The following is a 26,552-nucleotide window of genomic DNA, read 5'->3' as shown; positions in this document are numbered from 1 at the left end:
AACTGAAAAAATATTTTTATCTTATAAAACTTCTCAACTTGTTTAAAAGTCACTGCCAGGAAGTTTTGTGATATCCTGCGGAAAGCTGGAGAAACATTTGGATTTTGAAGATGGTCCCTTTTGATGTTTAAAGAGTTAGAGGAGAGAACATTTATGAATTCACTCACATATTTTGCATAATTCGGAAATGATCAGATTTGTAAACAGTAATTCTTTAGAAGAGTAAAACCTTTTTGTGCTAAATATTATTAAATATTTTGTTATGATGTATTATTTCCCACTAAAAGCCATATAGTATATGGAAAGTCTTATTTAAAAAAAAAGAAACAAACTGTCACAATGTCTAAGTGGAAGTGTATTATATTTCCATGAAATGACAATTTCATACGATTCCGTGGCTGGATGTGATGTGATGTAAGTTCACTGTTGTGTGCTCATGGGGAAAAAAAATCAAAATATGTTTATTATTTATTATATTTTAAATAATTTTAATCATTTAAATTTCAGTTTTCATAAGACAACTAAATATGTACCTCTTTTATTTATTCATTCATTCATTCATTCATTCATTCAAGATAGAGAGAGAGGCAGATGGAGAAGCAGGCTCCATGCAGGGAGCCCAATGCGGGACTCGATCCCGGGTCTCCAGGATCACGCCCTGGACTGAAGGCAGGCGCTAAACCGCTGAGCCACCCAAGGATCCCCCTAAATATGTACCTCTATCAGAAGTCAAAGGCAATGTAAAATAAGCCAGCAACAATGTCAAAAATTTTTTTTAAAAAGTAGAGTTACGAAAAAAGGGTTTATTTTGACTTTGGTATACATTGTATGACAGGCATATCTAACAACTGAACAAACACTTGTTGAGAATGCATTGTGTGCTGGGTGCTGTACTGAACTACAGTCACAAAAATTAATGAGATCTAGTTCCTGCCCTCAAGGTGTATAAACTACTATCTATTGGGGTTAGGGCACACTATCCTTTGCTCTTTTAAAGCTAATACATGCTGCTATAAATATCGGGGTGCAGGTGTCCCGGCGTTTCATTGCATTTGTATCTTTGGGGTAAATCCCCAACAGTGCAGCAATGGCCACGATAGCCAAACTGTGGAAGGAGCCTCAGTGTCCAACGAAAGATGAATGGATAAAGAAGATGTGGTTTATGTATACAATGGAATATTACTCAGCTATTAGAAATGACAAATACCCACCATTTGCTTCAACGTGGATGGAACTGGAGGGTATTATGCTGAGTGAAGTAAGTCAGTCGGAGAAGGACAAACATTATATGTTCTCATTCATTTGGGGAATATAAATAATAGTGAAAGGGAATATAAGGGAAGGGAGAAGAAATGTGTAGGAAATATCAGAAAGGGAGACAGAACGTAAAGACTGCTAACTCTGGGAAACGAACTAGGGGTGGTAGAAGGGGAGAAGGGCGGGGGGTGGGAGTGAATGGGTGACAGGCGCTGGGGGTTATTCTGTATGTTAGTAAATTGAACACCAATAAAAAAATAAATTAAAAAAAAAATAAAGCTAATACATGCCTGGGTCTTGTTAGTTCTATATTCCTTAAAGCTCTCCCACCTATTATGCCCTTTCCACAACTAGTTATATCAACCAAGACAAGTGCTAATTCTCTTCACTTCTGGACTACTGTAATGTCTGTCTGACTGACCTCATGCCCCTTAACCCTTTGCTTTATTAAACCATGCTTTAATTACTTTAGCTTATTATGAATATATTAATACCATAAACTAGTTTCCTAGGATTTTTTTTTTTTTAGAGAGAGAGAGAATGGTGTAGGGAGAGAAGGAGAAAATCTCAAGCAGACTCTGTACTGAGCATGGAGCCTGACGCAGGGCTCAGTCTCACAACCCTGAGATCAGGACCCCAGCTGAAACAAAGAGTCAGACATCAACCAACTGAGCCACTCAGGCACCACCCAGCCCAGGCAAAATATTCTACTATTCCTTGGCAAGCAGTGATACTGAAAATGTAAATAATGCACATGTACATCAGAATCCTAGGGCATGCTGATGTTGGGTTAGTTAAAATGCAGAGTCCTGGGCCCTGCCACAGTGGATTGAAAGAGACTATGTAGAGATAAGGCTTAAGGAACGATACCGTATTCTTACTCAAAATTGTAAGAAGCAATGATCAATAGGACAAAAACCTAAGCTTTCATCTTATTTTTCAAGTGATCTGTAAACTGACTTCAATCTAATTTTCACCATTTGTACAATCCCCTTCTTATCAGAATGCTTTCCCCAGATTATCTGTATTTACAAATGCAACCCAAATTTTAAGACCCTCTTCCTGTATAAAAAACTCTTCAGTAAATTCTAGCATGTATTTCCCATTATTGTTAACTTTTGTGGCTTCCAAATATATATGGCAGGGATCCCTGGGTGGCGCAGCGGTTTGGCGCCTGCCTTTGGCCCAGGGCGCGATCCTGGAGACCCAGGATCGAATCCCACATCAGGCTCCCGGTGCATGGAGCCTGCTTCTCCCTCTGCCTGTGTCTCTGCCTCTCTCTCTCTCTCTCTGTGACTATCATAAATAAATAAAAATTAAAAAAAAAAAATTAAAAAAAAAAAAAAACAAATATATATGGCAGGTATACATATCAGAGCTACTTTCTGTTTCTGGCAAATTTTGAGTAATACATATAAGTGGTCACCATTTAGAATTTAAGTGTTTGGAGAACAAGAATTCTTGATATTAGATAAATGTCTACAGATTTACCAACTGATAAAGAATCATAGAAGCAACTAAAATTCTGTAAATTTGAGGGCAAGTTGAAATTAATGTGGCCTCTTACTGATTTAGAGAAATTGTAAGCCCTAAAAGTCTGTAGATGATCAGCTCAAGAAAGGTTGCTTGCCTGACTCTGGACCACACATCTGCCAAGATACATTGGAGAAATGCAAACAGAAAGCCAGTTCTTATAAGACCATTCATTAGCTGGGTGATTTTTTCCCCTCTCCCACCTACTCACTCTGACATCCAAATCTACATTTGGAGAGAATCTGTTGTGGGAATGCAGCCACATCTATACTGGCTGAAGTCCCATTATGATTATTAACTTGGACAAACTACTTATTACTCTAACTGGTATCATTGTCTGAATAAAGTATCAAATACAAAAGCTGTGTTAGTGGTCTGTAAGGGTTTCCATAAGAAGTTCATTTCCTGCCAATCCAGTAAGAATTCTGAAGGATATGAAATCGATTCCTTGAACAAACAGAGACATATATGGCCAATGGAAGTTGAAGATCTCCCTTGTTCATTAAAGCATTCATAAAAATAAGTATGCTACTACTAATTATTACTGTTTTTCATTCACTCTGTATTATGTGTCAACCACTGTGCCATGCAATTAAAGCATGAACAACCTAACAACGAGCCTTGAAAAGAAAACTTACCCAAATTGTAGGGATGAAGAAAATGAGTATGGACACATAGACTTGCCTAAAGTTTATTCAGTGAGTAGCTGGCATGACAAGAATTCAAGCCCAAGTCTATCTCTCTAATATTTTTTTCCCTATCACCCGCCCACTGAGTAGTTTCTAACCCCAAACAAGGCATGTGTGCCACAGGAAGATACTTATGACTTTTGCTATAGGGAATCCTCTAGAGTACAAAATAGTAAAAGAGTACAATGTGGTTACATGTAGCCATTTACAATTTCAGTGGGTCAAGGTACATTAATTAAAGAATAATTGATTAAGCATCTGTCTTTGGCTCAGGGTGTGATCCTGGAGTCTCCGGATTGAGTCCCACATCGGGCTCCCTTTTTTTTTTTTTTTTTTTTTGAGAAACTGCTTTTTCTTTATTTAGGCCTTAGGAAGAAAATTAACTTTGGTCACATATTACCTTAAAAAAAAAAAATCCAGTTTTACATATTCCTAAATAGATAGGACCAAATGATCAGAGAAATAATTTCTTTTGTAAAAATTGGCCAAATTTTATCAAAAACCTAACATACAATGTAATTCAAATTATATAAAGACTGCTTGGGATCATAACATTCCAAATGTATGACAGTTGTAACTCCATCCTAACAGGTGTGAAAGTATTTGCTCTCATGTTGCTTTGGTCCAAAAGAGTAGAGCTGATCAGTAAGAATAAACTAAGTACCTAATTTTTTGCAAACAATTTAGTTATCGGCAGCAGAAATATCCATGATGAATAGTTCTACTACAGCAAAGTATAATAACTGAATATATTTCATCAACACATCACAGCATGGAGCCTGTTTGTCCCTCTGCCTAAGTCTCTGCCTCTCTCTCTCTCTTTCTCTCTCTCTCTCTGCCTCTCTCATGAATAAATAAATAAAATCTTTAAACAAAAAAAGAATAATTAAATTTGAACATTTTAAGGAGCAATTGATTTTTTAGAGGTAAGAAAGAGAACCTCTGAGTTGTTTTATTTTTTTACTATTATAGCAATTATTATTAGTTCCCGTATTCCCATCCTAGTTGTTTTAGATTATATATAATGCCTTATCATCATTGCTCACTTACTTTTTACTGTTTGTCTACTGACCCTTTAGACATTACTAAAGATGTCTTTAGAATATATCCTCTTTCTCTTAGAGTAAATGCATTGATGCATTCATTCTCAACAATGTAGAAAGAAAACCAAAAATTGTATTCCCTTCTAAAAGGTGCTCCTCTGACAAGCTGACAGAGATTAGCCAAATTTAGGTTGGATAGGATGTCTCCTGGGGGCATAAGATGGTTTCTTACTGAATTAGCAGAACTTTATATTAGATAATCTAAGTAGCTAAAGTACTGGATTTGGTCTTTCCAAGTCCATGACTTCAGGACTTACATGAAATTGTTGGAAAGACCTAGACCTAGATTTCAAGGTAGACACATCATAACTGATACATAACATAATTATTGCATTTCCACATAGCTAATTTTATATAGGAATACAAAGTATCAAGTACTAAAAATATTTTGCCATACTTATATTTATATAGTTATAAAACTAACATTTTTTTCTCAGTTAAGGCAATTGCATTCCTTGACCTAAACTAATTCCTCTTTTCTACTTCTGGAACTCAACTATCCTCTACTCTGAATCTCAAGAGGACTGTCCAAGAGATGAGTATTTGTACAATAAATGCTTACTCATTCGAACAAACATCTGAGTGCCTATAATATACAATACACTCTGTGCTAAGGGAGAAAAAATGTATTAGACAGTAAGTGTATTTTCAGAGACTGCTGTTCAGTAGTATATGTGTGTAGGGAGTTGTAAATATCAGTATACATTAGCATATATTAGAAATTAAGTGATATTTACTATAAACAATGCAAGGGACCTAAAAAAAAGAAAATTTCCAGCCAGACTTTTAGATTTCAGAAAAGTGATAGCATTTGTCCTGACCTTAAATGGGTAAGTAAAATTGGAAGAGATCTAATCAGTATGACTGAGAGCTGAAATAAGAAAAAAGCAAAAAGGGCAGCCCCGGTGGCTTTAGCAGTTTAGTGCCGCCGTCAGCCCAGGGTGTGATCCTGAAGACCCGGGATCGAGTCCCACGTTTGGCTCCCTGCATGGAGCCTGTTTCTCCCTCTGCCTGTGTCTCTGCCTTTCTTTCTGTGTGTCTCTCATGAATAAATAAATACAATCTTTTAAAAAAAAGAAAAAAGCTTTAATAAAGACAAAGTTTAAAAATTATGTATTGTTTGCATCCACGAAATAGCAAAGTAGATTATACAGTGAGAGAGGTAGACTGGGACCACTATAAAACTCATGAATTGAGGCTGAAGAATTTGAAGTTCAGTTATTAAGAGATAAAGGGCAATAAAGATTTGTGAACCAATACGTGAGATAGCTCAGAAGGGTAAAGTGCTAAGGCAGAATGACCAAGGGAGCAGGTACTGCAATAGTCCAAGCCTGAAAGAATGACAGAAGTAACATACAGATGGAATAGCTTTTTCACATGAATAATGGATAAAATATGGCAACTGATTAGGAGAGGAATTAAAAGGAGAAAGAGTTAAAGATATTTCAGATGCCTCAACTGAAGAAATGATAGCAGTACTGATGCCAGTAACAGAAATGCAGATGTCTGAAGAAGCAGGTTTCTAACCTGGTCTTACCCTTGGTTCTATTCCAGGCACAATTTCCAGCAGAGTATGTAAGCAAATGTCATTGATTTCAAAGGCTTGTTACTTCACAAGACATCTGCATTCTTGGTACTCTGGCAATACTTAGAACTTTAGCAGGTGCCCCAAATATTTATTGCCTTCAAGGAGCTAACTTTGCATATTTATTGCCTCATTAGGCTCTTGGTTCTGAAGAAACTCCTGAATTGCCAACTTAGTGGAAAAGCTGTGGCTCCATGCCAAAGTTCAGTAATGTATATTAGGCTTCTATCCTCATTCAACAAGTAAACAAAAACCAAAAACACATATGCATCTTTGACAATTTCCCATAATTTATGTAATTTTACACTCAACAGCTCTACAGAGTAGGCAATCTAATTATCATATGAAAATATTAATCATTAAATAAATTATACACATTTAATGCACTTTCTTTTAACTTTTAAAAACACAGAACTCTGCTAGAGCGTTTTTTTTTTCTTGAAAGTGTTGCAAGTATAAGTTATCATAAATGTGCTGAAATCAAGTTACGAAACTGGTGTCATGTACCAATTTCAAGACAAACAATTTTGTCCACAACTTTATGTCCACTGTATTATTTCAAAATATACCTTAAAAGGACATTTTCTACATATAGGAAAAGAAGTACTGAGTCATCAGATGCTAATGGCCAAAAAATATTGTTTTATTAATATAAAAGTGATCATTTTCAAATCTTTATGATTATTTTTATTGGCTTCATATTTTTTTATGTAATGGGCCTAACTTTAGTCAGAAAAAGGTGAGATTTTCAACTATTCTAGCAAGCAAGGAAACACATACACAAATTAAATTAGAACTTAAAATGTGTTATACTCAAAGCTGGCAAAAGGAGCTGAAACTGTAAGCACAAGTTGTCTTTTAAGTTTGGAAAACAAGTGCCACATGGCCTCCAAAAATAGTGCACCATTTTACACTCCTCTCAAAAATGTATATCTGTTTCCCCACACATTCCAACACTTTACACTCACTTACACAGTTATCAAAATACTACTTAACAACTATTTATTGAGCACATATGAAAGATGTTAGACAATGTTAAATGAATGCTACATCAAAACAGTAACAAAAAAGAACACAAACAAAAAACCTAAACAAAACTAGACATAACCCCTGTCCTCAAGAACCACAATTTCATTAGACACGGAGAGTACAAATAAGAAAATAATGTAAATCTACAACTGTGAAAAAATTAGGAATGAAAACTACAGAGAGCCTATATGAACATATGTTAAGAGGTTTAAGCTATCCATAGAGTACTTTTGTGAAGAATAGGAGAAAATAGGGAAGAAGGCAGGAATTTTTTTCTGCCAAGGTTAAAAAAAATGGTCCTTATAGTGGAAGTAAATATGGATTCACCAGTATAGATTTCTGTAATCTGATAGGTGAAATTTGAATTGCTGTGGTCTGAACAGGCATTCTATGAATGATGCTACATTGTTTTTGTTTTTTTTTTAAGATTTTATTTATTTATTCATGAGAGACACAGAGAGAGGCAGAGAGACAAACAGAGGGAGAAATTGGCTTCTTGCAGGGAGCCTGATGCAGGGCTCGATCCCAGGTCCCGGGATCATGACCTGAGCCGAAGGCAGGCGCCCAACCACTGAGCAACCCAAGTGTCCCTGTTTTGCTTTGTTTTAAATAAAAGCCGTAGATAGACCTCCATGAGCTGTGTGGTGCCACTTTCTATAACAGGGCTTTTGTCATTTTCTGTATTGATTTATATGTGCTCTTTATTAAGTAAAATACTACTTTGTCATGTATCTTGCAAATACTTTCACTGACTGTGATTTTTTCTTTTAACCATTGTATTTATTCCCTTGCAATGATATTTATTGTAAGTTGTTATTTTTATGTGACTTTAAATATTTCTAGATTTCATATCTAGAATTACAGACATTCCCTATTAAAAGACAAAAAAGAAAACAGCCAACAAAACAAAAAATGTCATAATTTACAATTATTTTGGTGTGTTTTGATGTGATATATAAAGTACAGAATCAGATTCCTGTTATATATATATATACATATATATATATACTTTTTTTCTTTGAGAGAGAGTGCATGCCTGTGAATGAGGGGGGAGGCAGGGAGGGAAGGAGAGAATCTTTTTTTCTTTTTAAAAATTGTATTTATTTATTCATGAGAGACACAGAGAGGCAGAGACATAGGCAGAGGGAGAAGCAGGCTCCCCACTGGGAGCCTGATGCAGGACTCAATCTGAGGACAATGAAATCAGGACCTGAGCCAAAAGCAGATGCTCAACCACTGAGCCACCCAGGTGCCCAGGGAGAGAGAGAATCTTAGGCAGGATCCATGTCCAGGATGGAACGCAATGAGGGGAGGGGGCTCAGTTTCAAGACCTGAGATCATGACCTGAGCCAAAATCAAGAGTCAGGAACTTACCAACTAAGCCACCCAGGTGCCCCAGACTCCTGTTATTTTTTTAACTGAATGATTCATTTCTTTCCGCTAATTATAATGCAGCTTTTATTATATGCTACATTTCTACATTTCTTCCTACTTACAAGTTTAATTTTTTTACTCTATCTTCCACTGACTTATTTCTTTATTCAATCACCAACACAAACTGCTTTATCTATTATGAAATATATTAGTGTCTGATAGAGTTAACCTCTCCTCGCCACTGTTTTTTCTTTTGTAACAACACATTTCTTATGTTGATTTTTCAAAATGGGATGTATAACCAGTCTGTCTAATAAAAAAAAATAAGGAAAGAAAATTCTATTGGCATTTTTGGGCAGGTCACACTAAATCTATATATAGATAATTGTCATTTTATAATATCGACTGTTCCTATCCCAAACCAGAAAACGTCTTTCCATTTATTTAAGCCACATTTATGACTCTCTGTGTAGATATAAATTCTTCTTTTTATAAGTCTTGTACATTGCTTTGTAAGTATTTCCTAGGTATTTTATCTTTTTTGTTTTTATTTTATTTCATCTTTTGCTATCTTCAATATAAATGGAATTTTTTTCTTTCTTTATAGTGTCCAAGTGGTTGCTGCTTATGTACTGAAAAGCAAAAATTTTTATATACTTTTGTAACAGGTCAAAAAAATCTCTTATTCTAATAGAAAAATTTTTAGTAGGTTGTCTTGAGTTTCCCAAATATACAAATAATGCTTATTTTGCCATTCCTTTCTAGTTTTAATTTTCTTTTGAAATTATGAAACATTTTCATGAAAACAAATACATGCAATATATACATTTATACATACTATACACATTTGTGTATGTCTATATGTGTTATGTAGTTTAATACAATTTAAGCATTAAGGAAAACCATCACACAAAAAATCTTAATCTGATCAATTCTAAGATCCATGTCAAATCGTTGTATCTGCCTTCAAAAGACAGCACAGAATATGTACTGTTTGGGAAATTTCAATCCTGAAGTCCTAAAGACAGTGTCACATATTTTTTCCTAAATATTGTCTGTGATATATATATATCAGTCTTTATTTTATCCAGAATTGATTTTTAGAAGTAATCTGAAAGTATTCAATTTCATTTTTATACATGCAGTAAACCAATTGCACCATCATATTTTTCTGAAAAGTCAACTTTCTCTACTGATCTGCCAAAACCTTGCTCAGACACAGATTTTCATGTAGACATGGACCTGTTGATGACCCTCTGCTTGGTTCTACTGGTTCATATCTATCCATATTTGCATAAGTCAAAATGTCTTTATACTATACTTTTGAAATTGGTCTTGATTACTGTTAGGGAAAATTCCCAAATTATTCTCCTCCTCATCTTTCTCTGTTTCTATCTTCATCTCTTCCTTCTCCAGTTAAGTTTTGGCTATTTTGTCTATTTGTACTCATACACAAATTTTGAAAAAATCTGCCCACCACCATATAAGAAGCTGTCATGGTGTATTTATTGGAATTTCCATGAATCTCTAAATCATTTATAGCAGAATTGACATCAGAAGAGAATAAATTTATCCATATAGATAGTATATTTTCATTGACACATTCAGTAAATTTAAATAATGGTATATACTTTCCTACCTTTTGTTGGAATCATTCCTACATATTTTGTGTTTTCTATTGCTACAGTAAACGTATTCTCTTTTTTAAAGACATTTTCTATTTTTGTGTTGACAGCTGATTTTTGTGTATTTATCTTATATTTAATAATCTTACTAAATTCATAAATTAATTCCATGCTTTGCTTCTACATTACATCATGTTTTTATATAGGGAAATCATGATTTGCAAATTAAAACAGCCATGTTTCTTCCATTCTCATCTCTACAGCTCTTATTCGTTTTCCTGCCATGCTTTGTGTCTCAAGGACATATATGGAACTAGATGTAGTAAGATCCATGTGATTTTCTCAATTTTGTAGAAGTGTTTCTAAGATGTCACCATTAAGAATGATGTTTCCCAGGGGTGCCTGGGTGGTTCAGTTGGTTAAGTGTCTGACTCTTGATTTCAGTTCAGGTGTTTACCTCAGGGTTGTGTTCAAGCCTAATGGGCTCCACATTGGGCATGGTGCCTACTTAAAAAAAAAAAATGATGTTTCCCATCAATTTTGGTAAATACACATCACTAAATTTTGTCTTATTGGGCCTCTGAGATACTATACAGTTTCTATCTTTAATCTATTGTGATGAAAATTTTTAAATGATAATTGACCTTTGCTTCCTGACACAAAATAAACTCTTTCTCTTGTATTAACTGTGTTTACATAGTGTTGTTTTATTTTGAATTTTTTTTTCATTTTTGTATCATTCTCAGATAATAAAGGACTGTAGCTTTCCCTCCTCATAAGTGTCCCTTATTGATTTTTATATTACATTAATATTAGCCTCAAATAATGAGTGGTAGGGTGTTCCTTTATTTTCTACAAAAATTAGATTAATATTAGCATTATTTATTCATTGAACCTATTCCTATGTCTGAACTGGTGTTTTCTTTGGGAAGATTCTAATGTGCTGATATAATTTCTTTAAATGGTTATAGAGCTTTATGTCCTATTATGTTTTCTTAGAATTTTCCCATTTCATCTGTTTTTAATTTTTTGTCATGACAGTATTCACTGTATTTTCTTAGTGTCTTTTTAATACCTTTGGTATCTGTTATGCCATCTTTTTCATTTTTAATACTGGTGAATTGAGCATTTTTTTCTCCTGGTTCAGTTTTATATCTGTCAATTTTATTTGCATTTTCATAGATTTAATTTTGACTTTTTCATTTCATTGTATTTTTCTATTTTATTAGTTCCTACTCTTTGCCGTTTCTTTCTTCCAATACCTTTTTCTTTTTATTTTTCTAACCTGTTAATATGAAAATCTAGATCATTAATTTCATCATTTATATTTATATATGTGTTTAAAGTTATTCATTTTCCTCTTAAAGTTATTCATTTTCCTCTATGTGCTGCTTTATCTGCAATGCTACAAACTTGCAAAGTGGTATATTTGTTATTGTTTAACACTGAAAGTCTTTTGGTTTCCCTAATGACTTCTTCTTTGATCTATGAGTTTTTCAAAAATATGCTTATAAATTTCTAAATGTATGTATTTTTTAGTTTTCTTTTTGCTACTGGCTGTTTAACTTAAGTGTATTGTGATAAAAAATTCATCTGTATATTAATTTTAGGAAATTTGTTTAAAAGATAAAACAATATATAGTTATTTTTCATAAATATCTGGCATGTTTTGAAAGAATAGATTTTTTTTATCAAGTGGCTTTATTTATGTCTGCTCAGTATATCAATCTTTCTAGTTGTTCAAATCTTTTCTCTTCCACAGAGATCTTTCTTTTCAGTGGACCTAACAGTTACAGAGAATTCTGTTAAAAAACCTCCTGCTATTGTGGCACCTGAGTGGCTCAGTTGGTTAGGCATCTGACTCTTGATCTAAGCTCAGGTCTTGATTTCCATGTTGGGCTCCTATTGAAAAACAAAAACAAACAAAAAACAAAACAACAACAAAACCTCCTACTATGATTGTGGCAACTTCTCTGTTTTGTTAATGTTTTCATTAATGCTCTGAAGCTCTGCAATTAGAATCTGTTTAATCCTGATGGATTTTTTTTTCATTCCATGTCCTGAAGCAAGCTACTTGCTTCCAGCTGGATGGAAATATATGTTGCCATGTAAGGGGGCTGTGAAGCTTTGGCTCCCATTCACCAGAGTGCATTTAACCCTCAGCAACTTCAGACAATACCAGATTTAGCCCCCCAGTGAATGAGAAATTGCAACCCCTTTTTTTTTTTTTTTTTTTTTTTAGAAATTGCAACTCTTTTATACCGAAAGATTCTGACCTCTACCATGTGGAAGTTCCTGCTTCTGGCTCTTTATCTTGGCTATTTATATTTTTAAAAATTCTCCTTTGGGAATTTTTGAATATTTCTAATGGGAATGGGAGATTTCGAGGTCTTTTCAACTTTTACTCAACCCAAATCTTAATGTGAACCCTCATGTGAATTTTTTAATGTGAAAAGAATGCCAACATATTGCTTAGATAAAACAATGAAGTTCCTTAAGAAGACTATTTTTTTTCATTTTAGCCAGACAATTAGTACATTTGTATATTCAGCTCTAATATAGAGCATAGGAGGTTATGCAGACTATGCTTTTAGAAATAACAAATTTATTTTCATTTAATAAATACATTTTGAAAAAAAAATACATTTTGAGTGCATACTGTGCCAGGTATTCAACTTCTATTGTTCTAGGATACTGGGAATATAAAGTGAACTACGGAGTTAAGAATTCACTATATACATACAAATAGATTGATAGACATATATAGTTGGAACTGGAAAAGTTTTATGAAAAACATTAAAACAGGTAGAGGGGCATAAGCTGGGGCTGTGGTTATATCTACATTTTTAAGAAATGTTAACAGAAGGGTCTCACTGAGAAGGCGATACTTTAAGCAGATACCTAAATTAGAAAGGAAAAGGATTTGAAGTGGGTGTTTTGAGTTACAAAAAATAAGCCCATGTATCTGGAGCCCTGTTAGTAAGGAGGGGAAAGATAACCTGAAAGGGAAAGGGGCTAGAACTGATAGGGCCTACCTGGCCATTGGGAGGGCTGGAGGTTTTACCAGTGAGATAGGTTACTAGAAAGTTTTATGAAAAGAAGTTGGAGAATTTGCTTTGCTGCAAAGGAGTCTTCCTGGCTCTGAGTTGAAACTGGCTATGAGAGTCAAGGGCTGAAAAAGTAAGACTGTTTAGGAGGCTACTTTAATAATCCACATGAGAGAGGATGGCGGTTTGGTCCAGAGTGGCAAAAGTAGAATTTGTGAGATATAAACAGAATATAGATATACTATGATGGCATCAGCAACACTGATGGATTGTATGTGGAGACTGAGGAACAGAGGGCTCAAGGATAATTTCACTCTGTTTGGTTGAGCAGCTAGAACGATGGAGCTTCCAATTATTATGATAGGAAGACCTGAGGGGGGAGCACTTCTAGGTTGTGGGGAATCATTTCTGTATATGCATAATGGAATAAAGGGTCATTCCATGTAGCCTTGGGTATATTTACAAATACATATTATTTTCTTTAAAGATTTTATTAATCATGAGAGACATAGAGACCAAGACCAAGACAAAGGCAGAGAGAGAAGCAGGCTCCCTACAGGAGCCTGATGTAGAACTTGATCCCAGGACCCGGAGACCATGACTCAACTGCTGAGTCACCCAGGCATCCCACATAACATTATTTTTGTAAAACTCTACCTGATAACTTATTAAAAGTTTCATATATTTTAAAATATTCTAAACACTTTGTGCATATAGCATCTTTTCTCTAACAAATTTTCATTGCCATTCTAGACATAAGATTATTTTTACTATGAAAATTACTATATTAAAACATTCACTTATTGTATACATATTTACTGAATGCCTAATATGTTACATGCACTATCAAATGCATTAGGAATTCCACAATAATAAAACATTGGCATGGTTCATTACTCTTAGAGCTTGCAGCCTGCAAATAGATGAATGAATGTACATTTATAAGAGAAAGTGCCATTAAGTGTTTAATAGAGAGACTGACCTAAACAGAGCACATCCTGTAGGAAACAGCTGTTGATTCATAATTCATATGAATTATGATCAGTAAGAGATAATCACTTGAAGATGTGAAGTGGGAATATTCTAGGCAGAGGGAGTAGCATGTGCCGATGTACTACAGTGTGAAGTAGCATGATACATTAGAAACCCTGTAAGGGGATCCCTGGGTGGCGCAGTGGTTTAGCGCCTGCCTTTGGCCCAGGGCGCGATCCTGGAGACCCGGGATCGAATCCCACGTCGGGCTTCCGGTGCATGGAGCCTGCTTCTCCCTCTGCCTATGTCTCTGCCTCTCTCTCTTTCTCTCTCTGTGACTATCATAAATAAATAAAAAAATTAAAAAAAAAAAAAAAAAAGAAACCCTGTAAGAACTCTAATGCGGCTGCAGTGCTTACAATAAGAGGGAGCATAGTGTGAGATAGGGCTGAAGAGCTAAGGTAGGGACAGATAATTCAGAGCTAGCCTAGAAGTAAGTTGAGTAAAGTTAAGGTAATTAGATGTATCCTTCAGGGGGCGCTTGGATGGCTCAGCTGGTTAAGCCTCCACCTGGATTTTGGCTCAGGTCAGGGTCTCAGGGTTGAGAGACTGAGCTCCAAGACAGGCTCCATGCTGGGTATGGAGTCTGCTTAAGATTCTCTCTCCTACTCCCTCTGCCCCTCCCCTTCCCCACTAGTGCACACACTTGTGTTCTTTCTCTCTCTCTAAAAAAAAAAAAAAAAAGTATCCTTTGGGATTTATGATGTAGTACAGTTACTAACAACATGAACTCTGGATTTGGACAGTTTGACTCTGCACATCCATTCAGGCACTTAATTAGCTGTGTGAGCTTTCACAATCAACTTCTTTATTAGCAATAAAGCTAATTATTATTATCTTCCTTCTGCAGGTGGGAGCAGAAGTCTTTGGTCTCCATGTGCTAAGTCAGTATAGTTTTGCAGTCCAATAGATCTCCAGATTTAGTGAAGCCAGAAAAATACTCATATGGTTATGCTACTAACAATTATCTTTAGAACTATTGTTTCCCTGATAATTCATATATTTATCATATCTAAGACCTGGGGATAAATTTTCATAAGAGCTTACTCAACAAGAGAGGTTCTTTTATTTTTGGTTGGAATTCACAGAAAGGATTGAATTATTTACAGCTACAAAGAAAAAAGGATGTAATATGTATATATGGTATATATTTATATTTTGTTATATAAATCATATATGTATATTATATATGATGCATATATTTATATTTTTGTTATAATATATATGTATAATATATATATATAACAAAACAATCTAAACCACCACTAAATATTTGTACAAAAATACCCTTGTATTATTGGCAAAGGATTGCATCACAGAATTTATAGCTGAAAGTGCTTCACAAATAAATGAGAACAGGCATATACAATTCAATTACAGACCACCTTTTAGGCTAAAAATAAAAATATTGGGCTCTCTACCAACTCAAACATGACTTCTAAGCAGCACTGATGTAGAATAAGTATTATGTGGCAGGGCTACTCAGAGTGTGGTCTGTGCCCTGGATGCCATTAGGTAAACTCTTTTTTACAGATTTGTAGCTAGATAAGTAGCTGGCATTAGAATAAAATCAGCTACATCACTAAGCATACAGCTGAATTCAGCTAACTGTATTTTCTTTTCTTTTCTTTCTTTTCTTTTCTTTTCTTTTCTTTTCTTTTCTTTTCTTTCATTTCAAGATTTTTTTCAATGAAGCAAGCAATGTGCTGTATTCTGGCATAGTCCTGACATCATAAGAGACCACATTTTGAACAGTATGATAATTTATTGAGCAGTTAATGAACACTCAAATTTAATGGAGAAAACTTTACTACATATACTAAAACAGATTCTAGGTGGTCTTCTAGTACTCAATGGTGGAAAAGGGAGAGAGAGACAATGAGAGAAAGAAGAGAGAAGAAAATATAAAACAAGTAGACAAAAATGTGTTTTTTAAATTTTAGAATGAGGAGGCACTTCTAATTGTAAAAAACTATAGGAGAAATTATTTAAAAATGACATTTGACTACTAAAAAAATTTGCAGTTCGAAAACATGAACAAGATTTCACTAAGAGACCTGGAGAGATCTTAACAATATATTTGATGAAAAAAGAATGTTCAAAAGAACAATCAAAAGAACTCCTGAAAAATTAATCTCTATTAACTTCAGTTTCCTCATCTGTAAAAAGGCAATAATCACAAAATACAGCTCCAGATTTTTAGGAGATTGTATTATAGAGAAATACACAGTATTTAGTACAATGTCTGCTAATAAAAGAAGACATTATTGTATTTATTAGAAAGCTTTTAGCAATCTGATATAAATATGTTATCTTAAGACTTTAAAAATATTGCATAATTGCGCAGTAAAAAGTTAACTCTGCAAGTTTGGGTGGTCCAAAACCTGCAAATAGGTCTGGTCCTTACCCAGCTCCAGGGAGGTAACCTAAAAACCTTCAGAATATCTTTTGTGATAAGAATATCTTTGTTTATCTGGGGGCCCTAGGACAAGCCAGACAGCTTATACTAACAGTATGATCTTGGAGTAGGTCTTGGCCAGTTTCACTTCTGGAGGGGATGGAGATGAAGACCTGCCTGTGGGTGGTCACTTTTGCCTCCATGACCAACATTACCATCTATTTAAAATCCTGGATACCAAAGCTCAGGTTAGTTTCTTCAGTTGGCAATACCTCATGTGTGTGTTTTTACACATCACTGTTTAGAGAATTAACACACAGTTCGTTCTGCACAACTCCACTAGGAGAAGACAACTTAAGGTTTGTGCCATGTGTCCCCTGGACACTGCCCCGTATGTCTGTTCCTTACTAATTTTAATATATATCCTTTTACTGTAATAAACTATCATTATGAGTAATATAGCTTTACTCAATTTTGTGAGTCCTCTTAACAAATCATTGAACCTGAGGGCGGTCTTGGGGACACTCCTCAAACATAGTAATCTAACCACAATTTATATATTGGTAATAAAGTATGGCTTGAAATCAAAGTAAAATTTCTTTTTTTTTTGGATCAAAGTAAAATATTTTACTTTAACAAATTATTGGTTATAAAGGTAATGTACAATATATAATAAACTTCATCAAATTCATGAACGACTTCCTAATGTATTATTTATAAAAATAAAATAAAAAAGTTTTAGCCTTTATCACAGTAAATTAATGAATATATTCATTATATTCATGAATATAAATATATTTAATATCAATAAAAACATGGTATGGTTGAAAACGGTTATAAGAAAAAAAATCACACCCCTTGACCTATTGTGTAGAAAGGAAAATAATTTTGAAAAGGAATCATTAACATTGGTATAAAGCTTTTATTCTCTTTTCCTTGCTATGGGTACTAATCTATACTTTTGTATATAATTACATAGATTTTTTTAATTGGTAATTTCCTAAAGGAAAATTTGATACATTTTTAATTTAAGATTCCTTTGAAATAGTAAAAGAAGTTTTTTTTTCCTCTTCAATTACTAAAATTCTCACCCTTAACACTTAGTTTTTATTACTTGGTGGCCCTTATTGACTTTTCCAGCAATATGTGGTGTTTCTCTGGGAAATTCCAGAAACCAAATTCAAAGTAACAAACATAAACACACTCATCCCAAATCAATTTAGAAACATTTCATGTGTGATTATAAAGACTTTCTTTAATTAACCAGTTTAAATGGAATCATTCTGCCATTCTAAAATTGTGGGTTGCAATATTAAATATGATCCATAAGGAAATAAATTGGAAAACATTATAACCTCTCCCCCAAAAAACAAAAGAAAGATATTCAAAAAGAAAAAAGTAAGAATTTAACAGTTTCACTTAAGTAGTTGACTTAATTATATCCCTAAGTAAAAGAGCTCGGTTATTTGTTTGCGCACACATAGGATCCATAGATATAATTAACATTTGTGAAAACTGCCCATTTGAGAGACTATGTGTATATGAACATTGTTTTTTATTTCCTTTTCCCACATTTTTCTTTTATTGTGCTTTATATCTTATACTGGATCATGATGATATAATTCATACAGATAACCTCTTTCCTGGCTGTTCATTATATTCTTTGTCAAAGACAAGTATTCTGTTATTATTCTATCATTAAGAAGAACACTAGCCTCTACTTTTGAGACAAATATTGCTTACAAGTAAGGAGGACTTTTAGTAACTAAGTAGTTCAACATCTATCACATGTCCTGGTCTTAATCCATCCAGCATTACCCTACCTTTGGCACATTTCTATTGATTTTGGGTACAGCTCTATAAAAGTCAAATAAAATAATATTTTACTACCATTTTAGCCATTCCAACCTGAGTTCTTAGTCATAAACCAATGTTTCTACTACATAAAGCTCAAGTGGCCTTTCCTTAAACTATATCATTTAGTTTTTTAAGTAGTTAGAGGCTCTTGACCAAGCCTTTGCATGTTAATAAAGTAACTTGCATTGTGGCTGGTTTCTTTAATATGTGCTTTTCCTAATTTTTAGAATACATCAAAGATTAAATGAATTTATTTTACACATACTAAAGTAAAGTAAGATTGCTTCATAAAATGAACCCTTCACTATTCAGGTCACTTGTCTGTTATCATTGTTTGTATATCATGCTGTTAATACATAGCTAAAGAGTGAAAATTATATTATTAGGAAACTTACACTTATAAAAACTGTACTTATGATGAATTTGCATTTGTTCTCTTAAAAATTTTTAATACCAACTTTTTCTTGCCTCTAAACATTATTTTCAGCATGTTTCATTCAAATAATGCACATGGTTTTCCTTGGTATATGATTAAGCTGGAATATCTTTAAATTATGTTGGAATTAAGAGTCTAAATCCTATCATTCCCGGAGTATAACAGCGAATTAGGTTAGTACAGGGCATACTTTCCTTAAAGGATGATGATCTTAAAATGTTATTTATCTTTTTTTTTGTTTCTTTATTGAATAACAAATAAACGCTTTGTATTGTAGACAACTCCAGACTTGACTACTGAAAGCCAGCACAGAAGAAAATGAAAGTATATTTACATTTAAAAACAGTGACATCAAAAATCAACCACTGTGGATGTTTATTTCTTAGACTAGGTTATGAGTACATGGTCATATTCAATTTCTGATAATTCATTGAGTTGTATAATTATAACTTGATCATTTTCCTATATTTCCTTCCATTTACTTGAGTAAAAAGTGTTTTTTAATCAAACCCTGTTATGTCCTATATAAATCTTCTTGTGAGCTTTTTTATACCAATCAAATTCCACAGCTCAATTCACTCAATTGTCTACAGAGTCCAGGCATGTAATGAAAATGGAGTGAGCCGGGTCTGTGATACTACAATACTACAGAGTTGCAGCCTGTGATGAGCTGGGAAAGATGGGCCCAGTCTAAAGGGTACAGACGCTACTCAGCTCCAAGGAATGGCTGCCATATGGGACTGTAGGTCTAATGTTGCCAGGTCTGGAAATTTAAATTTTTATGTCAAATTTATACTTTTTAATGTTGGCAACTGATTCAAATTTTTAAACGCTACCAGCCAAACTAAATATGTCCTTGACCAAAGAGGCCTCCATAAAGATCACCTCCCTGAGTAGGACCTCACTAAATCTGAGTCCAATTAAAATACTTTTCATATGTACTGCTGATACTGCTAGCACGCAGGGAAGCCCACATTCAAAATTCAGTCTGACTCCACATCATTTCTACTATAATATACTGCCTGTAAACATGTGCTTTTTCTTACATAATCAGAATCCCAGACCAACCTCATAACACAGGTATCATCCCTACTTTACTAATGAGGGATCAAAGGCCCAAAGATAACAGATAACTTAAGGTAAAAATACACAACAGTATGACTTCAATTAAATTACCCAAGTTCAAATCCTTCCTGTAACACTTACTATTTTCCTAACTTTGGGAGGGTAAATTCACCTCTCCATACCCCCTATAAGTTTTCTCCCCTATAAGATGGGTTCTCCAATAGCCATACCTCCCCAAAATGTTCTGAGGATTTATAAAGCACTTAGAAATGTCCTGACAGATAGTAAATACTATATAAATGTTGCTATAACTAATTATTATTGCTATTAACATTATCTGTAAAATAAGATCCTTGCTTTTTGAGTCTTAAATAAACAAAACTATGTAAAGTACTTAGAACTGTTTCTGAAACATATGGTTCATTACATATTAACTGTGAGATCAGATGAAGTTTCTTTCAAATACATTACTCCAAACCATGTAGATTGTTATTACTTGATACAGAGTAAAGGAATTAAACATGCTATTATAGTTTGGAAATATTTTATTTGTACAAAGTGTTTTCTTTGGATATTTGAATAATGTATTGCTTTGTAGTGTCATGATTTTTGCCATGTTTATATCATTTAGAAACGTGTAGTGAAATGAATCATGTGCCATGTAATGAATGTCCTAATGTGAATTTTAATAATGTAGTAAGATTTTATTCAAAGTCTCAGGAATGATTACAATATCCAGAAGACACTTTAAATTTAGATGATATTTGCCATCCTTTTGTTTCCCTAATTTTTAAAAAACCCTAGTGTCTCCCAAGCCCAAGAGATGTGCATGTGATTCAACAACTCAAATTACAAAGTTATATGCTAATATGTGGCATAGGCAAAATTTTTACTTACTTGTGACCCATTTCATGAGCAACTGTAAATGCAAGATTCAGGCCATTGTCTTCAGCAATAACACATTTTCGTTTTTCACTACACATTCCACTCAAATAAGCTATACCTAGAAAACATAAATATGAATTATCATATGTCAGATTCAAATGTAAATGTTTATGGTATGCATCAGTGGAAGAAATGAAAAATATTTTTTCCATTCAAATACATCAATATTAAACTGTGATATCTACCCCTTATAAATGGAATTTTAAGGGAAATGATGTATGTATGAATCATTCAATAAACTCTTAATATGCTTTTCAACTTTATATTTCAGATTATTTAGTAAATTATCCAATTCTCAAAATGCACGTTATAAAGGACACATTTCATAAATACCACTTTTCACTGTCACGTAAGATAAATGAATGGACACGACTAAGAAAATGTAACTCAAAAAGCAATGATTAACTTAAATATTTTTCAATTCACATTAAAGAACCTAGTTTCAAAGAAACACCCTAAAATAAAATAAACAATGTATATTGCATTCTTAAGCTTACATTTATATTTTGAGTTAATAAAATTTTTTAATTTTATTTTGTAAAATATAATTTTAATATGACATAAGAACTACTTGTGATATTTGGAATATTGAAAAGTATTTCCTTTGAAAACTTTTGGCTAAGGAGATGGTCCAATTGCAGAATATATATACTGAAATATTATCTAAGACAGCAATTTTAGTAAAATATTTTATCTTTTAGATTTAAATCAGTGATAAGAGAATATGTAAAACTGTTGATAGCCCTTAGTCAAAGATTTATGTACTATATTACTAAGATACATCCCTGAATAAATATCATCTAACACAAAGAACTGTAACCTTCCAAGTGTAAGTTTTAATGCATTTTCAACAAACAAAGGTTATTAAAAAGTAATATCTGGTATTTATTGAATTATATGTATGTTCTGTAATCTTTATATCCTAATAAAATACATTTAAGCTCATTATATGAAGAAATTAAGGTCAGTACAGGTGAAATGATTTGCCAAATATCACTTGACTACTAAGTATTATAAAATGAACTTTGAATCCATTGCCAACTAACTTTTAGTTTCCTGCTAAGTACAATTTAGTGCAGAGTGGTCCTAGTAAAAAATGGTTAGCTGTTTGTGACTTTTCTTCTTTCTTCAGAAACATAAGAAATAATGTTCTGAGATGATTATATTTAAATAAAAGAATAAATCACCTAGCTCAGGTTTTGGCAAAACAGAAGATTCAGGGAGGATGATTTAGTGGAGCCAAAGCCCAAATGACAGGGGAGGAGGATTTTATGACTGTGGTAGAACCCTACGGAGACTTAAGAAGGAGATAACAAGGTTTGAACAGAGGCATTGTTCAAGGATTGAAAACGGAGTATCTGAAATACTCGACTACTCATTCAAATCTTCATGCAGACTCTCAAGGCCTGGTATCCACTGGCCTATCAGGAAAATGAAGATACATTCTCTAAGCAAAATATAGTATAAACACATTATTTTAAAAACACAACTATAGGAAGAAACAGCCAAGAGATGAAATATGTGAAGATGTGACATTATCTATTTTGAGATATGTTTAAGATATAAAATCTACAAATAGATGAAATTACTTCCTTATGATTGGATGGATGAATAAACAGGTGATAGTCCTACTACTTCATTAGGCTGATTAAGAACTGAAATTACTCCAGGGTTCCATCAAAATATGGTAGGAAATAAAGATGAAAGTATGGGTAAACACAGAGGGGTTAGGAACAGAGAAAAAGAGGAGAATAAAAAATATATTTGTTATCTAGTTCTATTAAATTATGAATCAAATAAAAACTTTAAGAGATTCTTAAACATAATATAAATTTTAGGAGACCTAATTCATGTACTTATTAACACAACTAAATATGGGAAACAAGAATGAGAGTAATTGAACTTGTGTTGTAGTTGAAAGGAAAGAAAGATGGAAAGAAGGGGGGAAGGAGGGGAGGAGGGTGAACACAAAGTATCTCTTAATAGGATATTTAAAATTATCTTGAGCATTTGAAAATTTTAAAAAGTATATAACTTGAGACTAAATTTTCCACAAAAATACTAAATTAAGTTCAACCATAATTAGCATGCCAAAGATCACTGTTTGGTACAAATTTCCCTTAGGAGGCCCATATATTTCACCACTACAATAACCTTATCACCATATACAGACTAAAAGTCAGCTAATGTGAGATGTCATTATATCATGTCTCTTTCCTGCATGGACCAGTACATATCAAATTTAGTCACTTTAATTAGATTTCTACTCCTGCACCCCTTCAAATATATTATCCCCACCAAAAACAGTATTGTAACTTGTTTTTAATTCTTACCTCTTCTATATTATTCTTTCTAGTCTACATTTGTATTTTTTCCCATATTTTTCTGTTATCGTACTACATTGGTTAGGATCTTTTTTTAAAAAAAAGGATTTATTTATTCGAGAGACAGAGAAACAGAGAGATAGAGAGAGTGGAGGGGGAAAGGAGAGAGAGAGAGAAAATCTCAAGCAGACTCTCTGCTGAGCATGAAGCCAGATGCCGAGCTTGATCTCAAGACCCCGAGATCAGGACCTGAGCTAAAACCAAAAGTCAGAGATTTAATCAACTGCCACCCAGGCACACTGCTGGAAGACTTTTGCAGATGCAATTTGTTAAGTTAAAGAAATTACTTTCTGATATTCGTGTATGTCAAGTGAGAAAGGATGCAATGTTCGGTGTAGGTCAAAGGTAGATGGGAGTGAGTATTTTTTGAAAAAGAAACAAAAGCTTGGAATAGTGAGAGAAACGGGAAAGAGAGCTGATTAAATACTATGGGAATACTTAATGCTCATGTGTCAGAAAACAGATGGTTCAACTGAGGATGCAGAGCATGAGCCTGGACTAGCACTAATATGCCCAAGGAGATGATATTCAACCTAATGGTTGAAACAGAGAAGAGTAATATTTGGATTAAATTTGGGCTGAGAATTTATAGATTAGGTGTAAAAGAAGAATCAAAGGATATAACAGTTGGCAGTAATTTGAGAGTGAAACAAGGGACAGAAATTGCAGGGCTAGGTAAGGGAAGAAGTAAAGTCAAAGGGAAGCTGATAATTTGGAGGATACAATACAGTTGTCTGGAGATTGGAGTCATCAATGAAGAAAAAGAACATACTCTCTGAAAAAGTATTGGAGACTATAATAAGATATCTTATAATAATAAGATAGATAAAATACAGACTCTTTTAAAAACACTTTTTATGTAAAAAACCTCTACAAACACAAAGGACACCAAAAAAAATCCTATCTCTTTCTTAAATAATAAGAAAAAGTATTAGAGACTATAATAAGAGATTAACATAAGATTTCAGAGGCGAATGTCCATGACATGATTAACTATTGCCAGGAGAGTAGAGAAAGGTAGACGTCATCCAGACAGAGGTCCAAGAATTATTAAGTAACATTAGTTGAACTGATTATATGAACGTGAAATTGCACATGATCATAATGCACTCAGGAAGGGGGGAAAGGTGGCCAATATCCACGTGAAATGTGGGTGAGCATCAAGGAGAACAATCCATCACAGTGACAGAGACAGTTAAGATGGTAAACTAAAGAGCTTCAGTTCCAAATGCAGAGTTTCTAAATGAAGACAAGAGAGATTTTGACTTGGATGCTGCAGTAGGAAGCAAGAGGAATGCAAGAGGTATGCAACTTTGACATTTTCCTAGCACCAGCCTTGTGGGATAAGGAAAGAGAAAGAATGAACAGTACGCATTCTGGGGGCCCTAGATTCCTCACCAGGCTATGGGAAATCAATGAGCACTGTGTGGTCACGAAAGAAATATGCTGATAAAAATTATAATTTATAATATAAAAGACTTATTTTAGACCATAAAATATAAATTTATATACAATAAAATGTAATTTAGGGACGCCTGGGTTGCTCAGCGGTTAAGCGTGTCTGCCTGGCTCAGAGTGTATTCCTGGAGTACTGGGATTGAGTCCCACATCAGGCTCCCTGCATGGAGCATGCTCCTGCTTCTGCCTATGTCTCTGACCCTCTCTTTCTGTGTCTCTCATGAATAAATAAATAAAATCTAAAGAAAAAATGTAATTTAAAATTGAGTACATATTAGCATAGAGGTATGACTACACCCAAGTATTAAAAAATCTATACCATCACATTTTCAAAGAAGAACAAAAAGACTATGTAAAAATGGGGGTGCCTGGATGGCATAGTCAGCAGAGAATGCAAATGTACCTTAGAGTTGTAAGTTCAAGCCCCACATTAGACATAGAGCTTAAAACAAAAGACTGTATAATTATAATTTTCTAATGGCAACCACATTATGTGACAAGATAATAATTTTTCTTCCTCTTTTCTAATTTTCCAAATTCATTTACGTGTTTATATTTTTATAATGAGAAGATTAAAGGCATGAATATGATAATCATGTCTATGAAATTTAAAGAGTAATTAATAGAATCTCTTATAGGACAGGATGCAATTTGACAAAATGACCCTCTCCTTTTTTTACTTATGTGTAAAGTCAGAATCTTCAACTAAGACTCTGATAAATTTGAATTTCATTGTCTTATATTTGGCACACCAGGAAGATTTTCTTTAACTTGAAAGTTATGGAGAATAATTGTAACCATGACTAATTTAAATGACTTGCATTATTCTGTTTAAAAGCCTATGCTTTTCAGTTCCTTTCAAAAACTCACATGTTTCTTATTATAATAAAGGGTAGAGTTTAGAAGGGGAAAGGATTTAACACAGCTGTTATTTAAAGATAGATAAAATACAGACTCTTTTTAAAACACTTTTTAAATAAAAAAAACTCTACAAACACAAAGGACACCAAAAAAAAATCCCTATAATTTCCTACCTAAAAATGAATCAAGTAATGTATGAGGTGTCACAAGAATTTCTCAACTGAAAACAAAAACATACTATCCTAGGATGTAATTTGATACTTCTTCAAGATAATCACAGACCCCTAAAGCCTTGCAGGAAGCATGTAATAATAATGGACTAATCAGGAAATCAGTTTTTATGTAATCAGACAGATGTATCCTAACAAAATTAAATTGTCCAGCTCCAGCACTGTTGCCTAAGCACTAGCTAGACTCCCTAAGTTAAAAATCTTGTCTTTCCTGGTACAACATCCTACACAATCCTAAGTAAGATATTTATCCTAGGATTGTATCCTAGGAGGAAAGTTATTTACTACCTATGAGTCCTACTATTGCTTGAGGCCTAATGGAACAAGTACTGTAAGAGGTGACAAGTACAAAGATGCATACATGCCAAGCATGCCTTCAGGAGCATAAGCCACACTAATACTCATTTCAAAATGTGATCATTAAAACCTAAAGATGTACATAAGATATCATCGAAGAATAAAAAAGCACCAAATAGGGCAAAATCAAAGTAGGAAAGACTTTTAGGGAAACAGCCTGGTAGTATCATTGAGTGGGGAGAGGGTAGCAAAAAGCAGGAAAAAGCAGGGCAAATTTTCAGGCAGTGGGGGAGTGGGTGGGACACTTCCTGAACCAAGGACTAAACAGGGAAAGAGCAAAGCAAACA

General features: G+C 33.7%; 1 protein-coding gene across 1 annotated transcript in view; it reads right to left on the bottom strand.

Annotated features, from left to right (window-relative positions):
* Positions 1-26,552, bottom strand: part of ADAMTS19 (ADAM metallopeptidase with thrombospondin type 1 motif 19) — a 226,741-nt gene that overhangs the window by 100,907 nt on the left and 99,282 nt on the right. Inside the window, exon 8 of the mRNA XM_077911535.1 lies at positions 20,928-21,033. Within this exon, the coding sequence (XP_077767661.1) occupies positions 20,928-21,033 (106 nt within the window). The remainder of the gene's footprint in view (positions 1-20,927; positions 21,034-26,552) is intronic.

The sequence above is a fragment of the Canis aureus genome, chromosome 10 (genome assembly GCF_053574225.1).
Source record: "Canis aureus isolate CA01 chromosome 10, VMU_Caureus_v.1.0, whole genome shotgun sequence".
NCBI classification, from domain to species: Eukaryota; Metazoa; Chordata; class Mammalia; order Carnivora; family Canidae; genus Canis; species Canis aureus.
The sequence above is the reverse complement of the archived record's forward strand: the minus strand, read 5'-3'. Positions and strand labels throughout refer to the sequence as shown.